The 14811-nt window shown below is 39.7% G+C and overlaps 1 protein-coding gene across 1 annotated transcript in view; it reads left to right on the plus strand.

Annotated features, from left to right (window-relative positions):
- The window catches only part of ITGA9 (integrin subunit alpha 9), a 230381-nt gene that overhangs the window by 128509 nt on the left and 87061 nt on the right, over positions 1-14811 (plus strand). The window contains exon 17 of the mRNA XM_055707897.1: positions 2135-2211. Within this exon, the coding sequence (XP_055563872.1) occupies positions 2135-2211 (77 nt within the window). The remainder of the gene's footprint in view (positions 1-2134; positions 2212-14811) is intronic.

Here is a 14811-nt window from a genome sequence, read left to right on the forward strand (position 1 = left end):
CCCAAACCTGAACTGGTTTAAGATCCTCCACAGAAGCAAACGGTTCACTCCTACACAGTTATGGATCTGGGGACTCATTATCCTTATTTCTGTCTCCCGTCCCAGTACTGTGTAGGAACTTGTGTTTCTGTGACATAATGAAATACTCCCAGTATGTTTCAAAATAGCCTGCTGTCTAGTGCATGATATGTTGGAAGAGATACGTGCCCAGTAGTTTTAGAAAATGAGGTATTTGTTCATTCTTTGTGAAGAACGGCGACTATAGATTTAGTAATAAAATTCCAGGAATATTAGGTAGGTAGTTAAATGTACTTACAGTACTTTATTCTTTGAAACATGCAGGTCATATCTTTGATCACTCTGTTTGCTTTGCCAAGATTTCTGCGGTGGAAATAGGGAAACTTTCAGGCAACAATATTTTTATAGTTTATTTTTCTTTCTCTTCTGAAGGTCAAACAGTCTTTCCTATATATAGCTACTATGGTGGTTGAGGATAAGTTCTGAGGACATTTGATACTATACCTCAGAAATGTGCTGTGTGTTGAGACTGATACCTTGTGCCTGTTCCTGTCTCAGGGCTATTCTTGTTCTTTGGTGTGGTAATCTTAAGGAAGAAGGGTAAGTTTCGCCCTTGTGTTTAAATCCTCAAAAATTTCCACTTTTGAGATTCTGAGAAAGCGAAAATTGGGAAAGTGAAAGGGCAAAGTAAATAGCCCCAAATGAACTGATCATCTCCAATCTTTTTTCTTTTTGCAACTCAGTACCATTTACAGCATAGTTTGATATCTGCTAGTCCAACACCAATGGACTTCATAAAGGTCCAGTCCTTTTTGGAGAGCACCGAGCTGCTTCCTTAGCCAGTAATCTTTCTGGAGAGACAAGGACTAGAAATCTCGATGCCCTCTGGGTTTAAGATTCAAAGTCTTTCTCCAGTCCTGGTACAGTTGGGCAAAGCTCTTAAAAAAAAATGTATTAATTCTGTATATTCTTTTACTGATTCCCCCCCACCCCCAAGTCTCTCCAGTGCTCTCTGACAGTTATGTGTGTCCTGCATGGATTTGCTTTGTCTTAGCATTTATGATCAAAATATATTTGCTTTGGTAATAACAGTAAGGAAGCCAAGTGTGTAGAAAGGAACCTTCGTATTAAAGGAAGAGAACAGTGGATTGTCAGGTTTCCTAGCTGAACAGTGTTGGCAACCCTATAATTTGGTAAGTTGAAGAGCATTACAACTCAGAAAGAATGAATCCTTCAGCCTGAAAAGTCTATGTTCAGAAAGGTATTGATCTCTGTTCTTAAGAGCAGGAGAAAGTAACTATCATCTTGATGATATTTGGGTTTCTTGGATGCCAGGAACGTGTTCCTGTCCCCTTCTTTCACTCACTGGTAGCTGCCTTGTTTAGCCATGACAAACTACTGCAGAGATTATCATAGGCTCATAAACTTCTTATGTATTCCCCTTCTTTTTGTTGCTTAAATAGCACGCCCAAGTCTAGTGGCATGTCGTTCTTTCTCACAGTTCTTATCTTTATCAATCTGTTAAATTTCCTAAGTGATAGTCTTTACCAGAGTTCAGAAGATTGACAGTGCTTCCATTATTTGAGGGCATCGCTGGAACATAACAGTCTGTAATTTTCTGTTGCTTGCAGGATGGCAGAAATGTTTCCTACCATACATAAAATCTAAAAAAACCCCCCAAATTCCTTATCTTTAATATAGGCTAGTGAAGACGTTTGGTGCATAATTTCCTTACTTGCACGTCTTAGGACTGAAAATAGTTTCATAAATAGTTTATTTTCTGTTTCATTTTCATGCATATGCATTGGGAAGAGAAATAAGAGTGCCAGAAATATTGTGTGTGCAGTAATCCTTGTCAGATGAGAAGTGGGAATGGATTGAAGAGAACCTCTGAGAGAGTCTGATTTTGGTGAAACTTCTTGTTCACTTAGAAGAGAATAAAAATGGTTCTGATAAAGATGAAATTTGCCTGCCTTGGAATTTCTTTAACACTGACACCATATAGTCCTGTATCACAGATTTTGGTAGGGTTTTATTTCATCCAAGCATATTCTTTCTTTGAATTTTGATCTTACTCTTTTCATGCTGTAACAGTTCTTTTCTCTGTTTTTCGCAGACTGTTTTTGAGAGGAACTGTCAATCTGATGACTGTGCTGCTGATTTGAAACTTCAGGGTAAATTATTGCTGTCTAGGTGAGTAGGTGAACTTTGTTGTTGTTCTTTCTTTCATGCTAGTATGTCATTCATTTTATGTAAAATGGCACTGAAAAATCAACATATAAACACAAACGTTTTATATCCAGACTAGAAGGATGATGACAGTGATACCTTCTTTAGTGCAGAAAAGTCTTGACATGTACACAGAATCTGAACTCTTGTGGTGGTGGGTTCTGTGCACATACCGGGTAAGACACCTTCCCAATCACAACAGACAAAACTGGAGGGTAAAAAAACCAGCACAGCAGAGAGGGACAGGGAAAGTAAAGATGCACACCCTAATCAAGTACTAATGTGGACCATGGGATTTTTCAAAGGTGATAAAATACTGTTTGTGGCATGGTAGGAAGTAAAACTGCCTGCAGAAAAGCTATTTTGTTAAGAAAAAATGTCACATGGAAGATTTAAGAAAACCCTCAGAACATGGCAAACTATCTTTTTCAGTTTCTGAACTTGTACTTTTCTAACTCTCCTGAAATACTGCTCTCCTTTGTCAGAATCTTCTTGTTAGCAGCTTGGGGAGGGGTGTCTGATTTCACTTTCTTCTGGGATAATAAACCTCATCAAACAGACCAGAGGTGAAGTTTGTGTTCTGTCCGTTGTGACTGGTGATCCTAGGAAAATGCCTATTGTTTTGCCAGGATGTAGTTATTCAATTTTGGGATAAATCAGGCTAAAGGTGAATTTTACACATCACTTCTGTTTCCTTTTTTTCCAGCATTTTTAGCACATTTTTAGAGATGGAAGTGCTGATGCGAGTTATTTAATTGTGTGCCAGAGGCTCTGCTGTTTGATGGCGAGGCTTTCTGTGAAATGCTTTGCTTTCAGGTCAGGAAGGAGAGGGGAAGAGACTTCCCTGCTTTGGGGGTGGGGGGAAGGAAGAAGTTGTAGTCGGGAGATACACACACATTTTATGTATGTCTACAGCATGCTGTAACCGAACTTGGAGGCAAAACTGAACCAGAGTCAAGTCTGAGAAGTTATGGACTTCTCCAGACACGACTAAAGTCCACAGGAATGTTTTGAGGGATTGGCTGGGAGCAGGGTTGGGTCTCAGGTTGCAGAGTCCGAGTTTTGACTGCAGTTAGTCTGGATTTTTGACCTTGCACTTGATCTTTGTGGTGAGCAAAATCTGTTGAAAGCTGGCAACATGTCTGTGTGGACTAGGGAAGCTAGTGAGAGATTGTGTCCAGCAATTGAGGAATAATCAATAAAAAGCAAGGGACAAGTCCTAAAACCTTGTCAGTAAGTATATAGTAATCATAGCAGTAAGAGCTGTATTTGTGATTGGAGCGTTATACTGTTTATTTTTACAGCTCTTATTTATGTTATCTTGGCAGTTTAAAAGCCACAAAGTGAAAAAAGCTTTGGATATTCAAATACAGTTTCTACCTTTGTATAGCAAGGTGTTGAACAAATGCTTTTGAATTTTCTTTATCCAGTGACACCCTGAAGTCCTGTTTGAAATAGACAGGATGTCATCAAATCCATGAGTCTGCACAGAATGGGTTTTCTTTAGCTAAAGGGCTGTGTAAGCTTCAGTTATTAAGAAATGTAACACAACAGATATCTCTAAAGAAAACAGATTTTTTTAATTATTGTTACTGTTATAGTTGTGTGTAGCAGTACAAAAAAATGCTAGGGATTCTGATTTTAGAAAAGTGCCAGTCTTGAAGAATATGGTAATTTTTCCATCCCAGTGCGTTTTGCTAAAGAATCCTATCAGCATTTTTCCATGTTATTGCTATTTATGCTAAGTCTGTGTACAAAGCAGGTTTTTTTTTTTTGTAGGAAGAACAAAAAAGGTAACTTGTTTATTAGTATCTGCACTAAACAATTGACTTCATTGTTAGCAAGGTTATGGCAATGCCTTTGTCTAAATAATTATGTCTGACTAAATTTGGTGGACTTACTGGAAAGAATGCAATTAATGACACACTGGTACATTGGCTTGAAATAAACAGGATGTTTATGGGAAAGCAGCAGTAAGTGCTGTCTGTTGCATCTGCTTCAGCTCTTTGAAGATGCCACTGGACATGTGGATAGGGTGACCTGGTTAAGATGATCTATTGGGGCTTGCAAAACTGCATTTTAAAATAACTTTTATTATTTCTCACCAAAAGTTTACAAAGTAAGTAACTTGCACAGGTCTATTACCACCTAATTAAAAGGTAGTCAACAGAGAGAAGGTGTAAATAGTTTGTTTTCCTGGTGGAGAAGACTCCACAAGTGCTTGTGCTGGGGCCAGTGGTATTCAGCATATTTCATAAATGATCAGGGAAATAATCTGCCAGAAAGGTGATAAAGTTTGCTAATCATACGAAACTATTCAGAGAAACTAAAAGAACAAACAAGGAAGTATGTTTTCATGAAGCATGTGATTAATCTGTGGATTTTACTGTTGGAGATGTTTAAATGCTGAGTTTACATGGTAGAGAAGTGGCAAATAAGAATGCTGGAAGCTGTGGAAATATATCAGCAAATTAACACTCTGTGCTTGCCTTGTTCTTCATAGGCCACTTGCTGTTAGACATAGTTGGATACAGGGCCTCTGCTAGATGGACTGACTTGGTCCGGCTGTCTTATAGATTTTTCATGAATCTGTAGCATGTTAGAACGAAAAGCTGTGCAGAGAGCTGTATATTGTAAGGTATCGTTTTGTCCATTGCTATATAATATGCTCTCAAATGTGTGCTGGTTAAAGCATATATGTGCATAGGAAGTTAGCTCAGATTACATTATCATCAAGAGAATTGCTTGTTGAGGTCATGCTTACGAGCTCAGGAGCTGCACAGCTACTCTGATACAGAGTTCGCCTGGGATGTGTTTGAATCACTAGAATTATTACCTAGTTAAAAGATTGCACCCAGCTTTGAAGAGGCCAAGCTGGCATACCAAATTACTAATAGGAAAACCAGCCCATGCTGGCAAGAACTAACCAGCTCTGCTCTGAGTTTGCTATTCTTGGGATCCACCTCCTCCTCTGAAAAGTTCTTCATCTGCCCTCAAATTGGGAGCACTTGCATGTTGATAAGAAATAGACAGCCTGGGACGCTAACAGTCTAAGTAATGACCTAATGCGTGGCTGTTTATCCAAAGTGCTCAAGCCAAGCAAATCTGCATGTGTATGTTAAAAACTTCACTGCTGTTCTGTCCAGACATGATGGGGTTTGCCTCATTATCTCCTGTTGTCGAGGTGGTGCTGCATGTGGTTATGGCGCTGCTGGGCAAGCTGAAACCTTCCACTGTGAAGTTGGAGGAGATGGCAGGGTAGAGCTACTTGAAAGTGGGTGATGATAAAAAACATTATAGCCTTCTAACTATATCTGGAAGCTTTTGCCAAGATTTGGGAGGGTGAAGGTGGGATGTGGTGGTGATTCCTGTATTCTGGTTTTTTTGAATACTTCTATTATAGTGAAAGGTGTTCTTGAAGGCTTGGGCTGAAGACCAGGGTAACATGCTGTACTGGAGTGAGGAAGAGTTAGAATGTATTTATATTTGTTTTCAGTTAGCAGATGAATCCCTTTAAGGCTAGTCCACCTTCGTTAGCATCGGTTTGCATGTAAAGCCATCCCAACTTCCTGAAGGGGTTGTGGGATGAAGGAGACAAGCTCTTTCTGCTTGTGGCAGATGGTAGGAGGGGCAAGAGTCATGCACCAGAGACTAGGAAAAACCTTCTTGTGCAGGCAGTTTGTGCTGGGTGGCAATGAGGTGTGCAGAGATGGTGTGCTCTGTCATCCTGAGTTTCAGGACTTTGCTAGATAAGGTCCCTACTGACCTCATCTGTTGCTGGCAATAGTCCGGTGTTGAGGAGGATGAGGATGGATTGTATGGCCTCTAGAAATCTCTTCCAACCAACTTTTTTGCCGTTTTCTGCCTTGTCTTGACATAAATTCTCTCTGTAACCTGAGCAAAGTGGTCTTAATAAAAACCAGCTCTCTGCCAACACAAAACCACCTGCCTAGGATGGTTATGGGCATCTTCCAGTGCTGCAGCTGGAAACCTGCCGGTGGGACTCTTTGCCTCTTGCAGATACCACTTCTGCCAGCGAGAACATGCAGCATCATGAGAGGGGACAGTAATATCAAAGGCTGGACCTGGAAGAGCAAACTGTGGGGCTTTAACTTCCTACAGCAGACAATACGAGATGTAGTGCATGTAGAAACAGCTACAGTGGTGTGTGCTAGCATTGCTACAAATGGTCCTTTTAGTGATTGGCTGTACTTACTTGTTTGAATATGAATGATGTTAGCCTAAAACTACAGATGGCAACTTAAGAGTAAGGGAAAAGGACCATGGAGTCTGCTGTGGACTTGGTGAAGGCAGTGTTGGGAGAAACTGAAGGAGCAGGAAAGAGTCTTTTCATCTTTCCATTTATGACTCTTCAAATCCATTTTTCTTAAAGAATAAACATGAGGTTTTGGCAGCACAGAGCAGAGATACTACTCATTGCCTCCCCTTCAAAGAGTTTCCAGTGTTAAATCTTGCAGCTGTCATAGGAGATAGCAAAATCTGTCCCTGTTCATGCAGTAATGCCCTGTGTTGGGGGTGGAGAGGGAGCAGGGCGATTTCTGAAGGATGAGACCTAGAAGTATCTTAGTGTAAAGAAATTATTTATTGCATACAGGTAACTTTAATGGCACAAACTGAAAGAGAAATAGGAATAGAATATTTTGCAATAAACTTTTTTATGGCCATAGCTTTGGGACAGCAATAGGAAACCAGTTTTCCTTTCCAGCAATCCAGTACTGAAAATCAAAATGCAATTAAAGTGTTCTGTTAGCTATTATTTTCAAATATTGTTTAATATTAAAAATGTAAATATATTTATTACGCACCATGCTTGACTTCAGTACCTCACTCTGTTTTCTCAGCACAGCAAATGTCTTTTCCATCAGGCTTCTGTAGCAAATAGCACATTTTTATTGAGCCTCTCTGCAGCTACTTGTTTAGAAGCTGAACTGCATCTGTTTCCTCAAGATGTGCTGGGAGAAACTGAAGTAGGTGTTCTGTAAAAGATGAGACCTCCCTAGCCTTTAAAATCTACTAATCCATTCCTCTGGTATTTTATATGAGAGAAAAGCACTCTGGCCTTTTAAGAAGAACCAGTAACTGCTGAGGGAGCAGGGTTGACAGGAATACACATCATGTCTGACATACCAAGGCAGTTTTCAGGTCCTGAGCTGACGACTGTCTGCTGACTGGCACTCTGCAAAGGCAACAGCAGTTATCAAGCCATGTTAAGGCTGTGATGGGAACCAAGTGAAAACCCTGGATTAGACGTTTGAGTAACAGTGGTGGTGTTTGAAAAAACAGACTTTCTTCCAGCTATAATAAACAAGCCAGCTAAAAAGACTAGAGGAGAATGGGTGGTGGCTTCGCTGTGAGATGCAGCTAGGAAGGAAATCCTGTATGGCTGTGTAAATATACTGACAGCCCATGTGTCACGAGGAATAGAGCAGCTTTACCAAAAACAAACAGTACAAGAAGAAAGATGATGTTGCTGCATGTCATGTAGCTGCTGTATTCCAGCACAAGCTGTGTGCATGGTATTTAGATCAGGTTGTAAGCACAGACTATGAGCCCCCTTGGATAGAAAATGCTGTAATAAATATTGCTATTCCTGAGAAAGGTTCCAGGAGGAAGTCTGTCTTCCATATATTTATGTGACATGAGATTACCCTTCATCTGTCATTAGAAACAGAATTACTCACCCATTGGAGTGCTTCTGAGTGTATGTTTGGCTGTTTAGAATAAGCAGCTTGCTTTTTATTTTTTGGTTTAGAGCATCCACCATTCATTAGACTCAAATTTATGTTGTTCCCCTACAGACTGGCTGGGGTTCCCCTATATACTGCTGAAAATTGTTTATTTTGGACATGTGAAATTGGAAGCAAAAGTTGTAGAAAGTGAAAGAGGTGACAGGTGCATTTTGCAGAATTTTTCAAGTTTTTTCAAATTGTGAGGGGTTTTTGTGCTGGAGACAATGCTTTCAAAAGTTCTTTTGTGAAACAAGATTTTTGAGAAATGCCCTTTTCCAGCTGAAAGGTCAAGTTTGTGACTTGGGATGTTTCTGGTTCTGTTGCTCCCTCTGGAAGTAGCCAGAGAATGCACAAAACCCCAGTCTGTCAGAATTTCATTGAATTTGAAATGTTTCCCTTTCAATGAAATGGTAATTTATGAAGAAAAAGTATTTTCCAGTATTTTCTGGTCAGCTCTTCAGAAGGTGGTTGCTTTTTTGTCCTCCAGTTCCTTCTGTGACTTACTGAAGGATTGACGTGTTTTTGTATTTGATAGGCAGGTAAATGATTTGATGTGTTGTTTTGGTATGTAATCTCAAAGTACTGAACCCAGACCTCACTGAAAAGACTGGGGGAGTATGTGCACCACCTCCCTGTGCCTGCCCCCCCCCGCCCCAGCCCTTGAGCTTACAACTGAAGTTCATAGGCATACAATTTGTATTAGTGGTGAATGAATAATTTCACAGAGGTGACTAGCTGTACAGCTGCAAAACTGGTGTTTTTGCAAATACTGTGTATAGATGCAAGGATGGATATGCTCATGGACCTATTAAAGGTGGTCCTAAAGGACCTATTCAGTGGAAGGACTCCCTCTGGTTCACTGGGCACATCATCACACTTTAGGCACCTGGATTTGAAAAATGAACCTCAGCAGTTTCGTGTTGACTTGTCAAATTATTACAGAACCTGAGCTGAAGGAATCCAGAAATCATAGATAAAAACATGTGTTATGACAGCTTTGTCCAATTTGCTTTTCACTAGCACAAGATGTAATGGCACAGAAAATAGGTTAGTGCAATAACAGTGCAGAAAGTTAGTGCCATCTGAAGAAAGAAGCAATAACATAACATTTTGATCAGGAAAGTTCAAAACTTTTTGAGTGTATCTCATTAATATGGTAGTATTTTATATTAAAAAAATTAATAAAGGTTTTCACTGATCATAGGCTTTTGCAAACCTATGGAGAAAAGCTGCAAGCCTGTGGTTTAATGTGGGAAGCAAAGCTGTTTCATAAACTTGACCAGGCTCACGCCTCAGTGCTTATCTTCCTTTGATCACATAACAGGGATTTGTTTCCAGAGCGGCCTCATGTTTCATGGCATGCCCATTGAGGTTTTATGCCCCTGAAGTCCATCTTAAAAAAACAGTCATGATGAGGAAAAACAATATCCTTCCATTTGGAGCTTAATTACACGCTCTGATAATATCAGTTTTTCCCTTCCTCTTCATTCATAGCAGATGAAGAATTTATCTTCACTTATTTTATCTTTCATTGAACAGACGCTTCTTTCAAAACTATTTTTGACATTCTGTTTACCCTAGACATGCTATCCTAAATAGCTGAGCTGCTCAGATGGAGCTAATTTTCAGCTTTACCAAAAACAATCAAAGAAAAATGAGCAAATGCTATGGTTTAGCATTTCTAGTGCTAGGAAAGTGGTCTTGAGCTTTCAGTCAAGACTTTGTGTGTATAAAGCTGTGTACACCAACATGGATATTCCCAGCCCCCAAGACACCAATACGGAGCCATGACTGAACTGACTGCCGTCATGTGCTGCCCACTAGTTACTTGGTCATACCCCAGTGCTGTCCTAACTCATGATCTTTTACACTACCAAAGGAGTTATTTCCAGGGAGAAAAGAATGACAAAATATTGGGGAAAATGGATATGAGTGATTGCTTTTTTTTCCTCAAAAACCAAGTTTCACACTGTGATTTAAGTGATTTCATAAATCATTATGTAGTTTAATGTTATTTCAAAGTAACGTGCTGTACTGTAAAGAGTGCAATGGAAAAAATGCTTATACCATTTCATGTATATTAGTACATCTGTAATTCTGTTTAGAATTTAAATTTTTTGGTGAATCCAAGAAGCAGAATTCTGATTTCTAATTTATATTTACTTTTATTTATCTTTTACCTATAGACAATTGTTATTAATGTATTGGATACTGTGTTTATTGAATAATGTGTTTACTAGGCACATGGAAAACTTTGTTGTAGCTCATGCAGGATTGGATTTGCTGTTTCCTGAAAGGATTGCCCAGCGCAGCCCACAATTAATCAGGATGTAGTACAAGTTGCAGTGGGAGCATTGTCTCAGGAATGAGTGAATGTTTTCCCTTGTTGAGGGTGAATGGGGATAAAGGAATGGCAGCTTGGTTTCCATCTGGTTAGTTGCGCACATAGCTTCATAAATCCCTCCCAAAATAAATAAGTCCAGTTTGATAGCAGTGGGCAGTCCTGTTCCTTTTCAATGTACAGTGATTAAACCCATATGGATGATGATAGAGTCATCAAGTGATGAGTGGTAACAAACCTCAGTAGTCCACATCTCATACAAGAATACAGATTCCCAATCTCTATTTTCTAGTAACAGGACACTGATGATCAGTCAGGGATGCTGTACAAGCCAGTCTTACAAGACTTTTTTAATACTGGGGTGTTTTTTTTGTAAGAATCACTTGACAGTATCTGCTGGAGTAGGATTTTACGATTTGTTGTTTGTTCGTTTTTGTTGGGGTTTTTTTGTTTGGTTTTTTTTTTTAACTAGACCCTAAAGAGATGTTATTTCATATAATTTGAATTCATTGCCGAACTAATGTATAACCTGGCCCTTCTTGTGAACATCTCAACATCAGTATTTTATGGACCTAAGATAGTTCAAGTTGCCATGTTGTTTTTTGCTCTAGCAACCAAAGGATACAGCTAATAAAACAAAAGCTTTACCTTGGGCAGCACTGTCATATAAGCTGCTTCCAGAGGTGGAAGTTTTTGGTACTGTACAGACCACAATGAGAAGCAAATGCACAGTTATGTATTTTCAGAACAATTCTTGGCTGATGCATACGTGCATGTGTACATACATTCATATACACATACTCTTTTGTGATGCAGCTACGTTAACTTTTTCTGTAGTATGTCCTTTTGCTCCTGCAAAACAAATTTCCTGAAGTAAGAAACCTGCACTGTTTCTAACATTTCATCTCTGATTAACTGCCTTTTTATTGACCTCTGAAAGTGGTTACTGGATAGGGCACTGGTCTTTTTCTCCCTTATTGATGCTCAGCTGAGTATGCTTTTTAAATTACATATTGCACCCCAGCATCCCAGGAATGGGCAATTGATAGTTATCTTTATTAATTTAGTAATTTAGTTATCTTTATTAATATTAATTAATGTAGGAGATCTGTTTCTGAAGGCACAATTTCTATGGTAAATACATGGTTTACATGATGACTTAGTTAATTATCTAATTCCTAGAATTCATCCTCAAATTTCAGGGCCAGATCTGTGGTCAACAATCACCTGTTTAAATAAAGCTCTTCAAGTATTTTAACAAACAGGGAAAACATTTATCTTTTGCATTTCTTTCTGCCACTAGTAACTAGTTTTTGTTTGTGTTTGAACCTTAGGATGCTGTCTTACATACATACGCAAGGATAACTTTGTCCTGGGGGCACAGTACCACTGATTTCAAGTATGTTGCTTGTGGTGATAAAAGATGTTGGTTTGTATGTGTGTCTGCAAGGGTGAAAGATTAGATTAGAGCTTCTGTAGATGTTGTGCCTCATCTTGGTTTTGTGTGACAGTTTCATAAACCAGGGTAACTCCATTCAAAGCAAAAGCTGTTCCCTGGAGTAAACGCTGTGTGAAAACAGAGACGGCTCTTTCCCCATTGATTCTTCGGTTCTGTTTATAAAGGATTGTGAACATCTGGGTACAATAGGAATTAGTGATAATAATAAAAGGCACCAGATTTCTGTAGGTTGATAAGATAAGGGATACTTTTTATGTGAATGTTGTGCCCGGCTCTGTCCTTTTTACTTAAAATTTTGAAGACAGAGATAGCTGGGACTTTTATCTGTTGTGTTGTTACGGGGGATTTCTGTGGAGAAACTATGTTTGGGGGAAAGGGGACGATTTCCAGAGTAGTTCTGAATAGATGGTAACTAGCTGTAACTAGAAATCGGTCTGTTCTTTCAATACCATAAAAAAAGAACAAAAAGTGTTTCCTAGTGTGCTCCCCACCACCAATTATTTACTACTCAAATGCATTAATTTTTAAAATTGAAGCTTAGGAAAGGTAGAAAAAGTAATGCTCTGTGCCGTATTCCTGAATTACAATATATATGGGTATTGAAGTGCTAGAGATGGCAGCTGTGCTCCAGAAGGGTGCCAACACAAGCAGTTCCACCTCCTCGGCCCTGGGCTCACCACAGTAAGCGCTTCTTTTGTATGGGATATTTGGTCCCTTCCTATGGGGAAACATTGGCACATTGTTACTTAGTCTTCACAGGGAGGAATATTGGTATGATATTACTTCCAAACTGTTCTCTGCTGACACAGAACCTCAGCTGGCCATGCTGCAAATTCTTTATGTTTTTCCCATCTCCTCATGTTATCTGGTACTCAGAGCACACTAGAAAGTTTCTGCTTGAGAAATAGAAATAGGAAATCTCATTAATGAAATGATCTGATGGGCTCAGGGCTAGTTTACCGTGGCTGGCTTAGTGCATCTCACATAGATTGCGGTCATCAACTTCATGAGGTCTCTTAGCACCTTTGCTAATGTAGGTTTCAGTGCGAGAGGGGGGAGGCAGCAGCTTAGCTAATGCAGAGTAAGCCATGACATCTTGAGTATTCTCCTGAGACCTTAGTCTAGATTGGCTGTGAACTTTGCAGAGAGAATTCACCTTGGATGCACATGCGATGGCAAAGCAGTGTAACCAAGCAGGGTAAAATCCAATAGCTTTTCTCCCTGTGGAGTTATCTAAAATTTTTACTCTGTTTGGATTTGTTTATGGGGCTGCTACCTCTCAGTTTTGCACTGAGACATCAAATGAATTCCCGGAAGATAGCTGAGGTTTCAGCTTTTTGTTGGCCCTTAAGGTTTAAGTATTTGCAGAACTCCTCCTAAGATTCAACTGACCCTAAAGCCTGTGATCAAAACCCAACAGAAGAAAGGTGTTCAGGGTTGATGTAAAGAGTCTGTGGAGACAAAATTAATATTCAGGTATCATAATAACTGGAAAGACCAACTGCAGTGCTGGTTGGTGAAGGTAGAAATCTGTTTGGATCTGTCACAGGACCAGTGTTGTTGACTCCTCACACATTTTACTAGTTTAAAAGCAAAAGGTGGGACTCTTTGTTTAATCTGATGGAAATGGAGGGCAGATGGGACTTCAGGTTTTTTAAGCATTTTTACCACTTGCAGTCTAACTGACCCCAGCTGTAACTTCCACCGTCCATCAAGCAAGAGTGGTGATTCATCCATGTAGGTGCTGATTTGCTGTAAGGAAAGAAAGGCTCCTAATATAAAAGGGAAAGTCAGTGACCCAGACTAACAGGGTAAATGTGACCTCGTCACATTCCTTGCCCTATGTGTGATCTGTGCAGGCTGAGAGGAAGTGCTAAATGCTTTTTCAATTTTTTTTAAAAATTCTCTCTAGTGCAGGAAATAGAGAAACATGTCCCTGCGTACCTTTTGGAATGCAGATTATGTCTCCCCTGACCCACGTTAATAAAAACACCAGTATCTTGGGGGGGGGGGGGGGGGGGGGGGGGGGAATGAAAATTGCAGATCTTTTCACTTTGCCTTTCCCAGCTCGTCTTTCTTCCCTCACTGACCTGCACTGCACTGACCTGCAATGATGTGGTGCAGGCATTAACAAAGAACGTTAAAGCATGCAAAAAAGATGATACTTGTTTTATCCTGGAATTTAGTTTCCTTTTCTTAATCACTTAAGAGGAAAATGTTCAATCTTTCTACTTAAATTTGATGTGTAGTACCATGGCCAGTGAATTCAAAACGATGGCAGAAATTTGGAGCCTGATTTTCAGAATTGCTTGTTACCTGCAAGTCTGGGTTATGTGCATGAAAGCTGCAGGTATTTAGCACTTCTGAATGTCAAACTTCTTTCCCTTTCCATGCAAACTTTGACAGCTTGACATCCTTCATATGCCTGAACATACGTGTATATAAATGTGATTGCCCATATTTAACGTATGTATACATCTACAGCCTATCCAGAACTTTTCTTCAGTTCATTGTGTGTAGAGCTGGATGTAATGAGATAGTGGTGTTCTGTCCAATTAAGTTGTTATATCTTCATATTTTTCCCTTCTTTCTTTTTTGAGCCTGTTTTTATTTTTAACCTCCCTTCTGTGATGTGAGCAAGGTTGCAAGGGCCATGGTGAGGATGCTGGTGGCTTTATAGTTCTCATCCAACAAAATATAAACTGAAAACCATTGCTTGATTACGTTTCTTAAATTGTTTGACATATCTTGTTGAGTTGAAAGAGTGGCTTTAGTTTGTTTTCTTGTTTCTGGTGGTTGACAACCATTCTTTAGTTGACATATTTTGACTTGGCAGCTAGGCTACTTAATGTGCAGCAGGTGCTGGAGAAGGATGGCACCAGGCTGGCAGCAGAGCTCCTCCAGCACCACAGCGGGCTGTCCACACCCCATGACGTTATTCTTTTAAGCAGCAAACAGGGCCTGGGAGCTCCCCTGTGAACAGGGAGATTCCTAATCCTCCTTTTACTACAAGT

Source organism: Falco cherrug, chromosome 4 (assembly GCF_023634085.1).
Source record: "Falco cherrug isolate bFalChe1 chromosome 4, bFalChe1.pri, whole genome shotgun sequence".
Taxonomy (NCBI): domain Eukaryota; kingdom Metazoa; phylum Chordata; class Aves; order Falconiformes; family Falconidae; genus Falco; species Falco cherrug.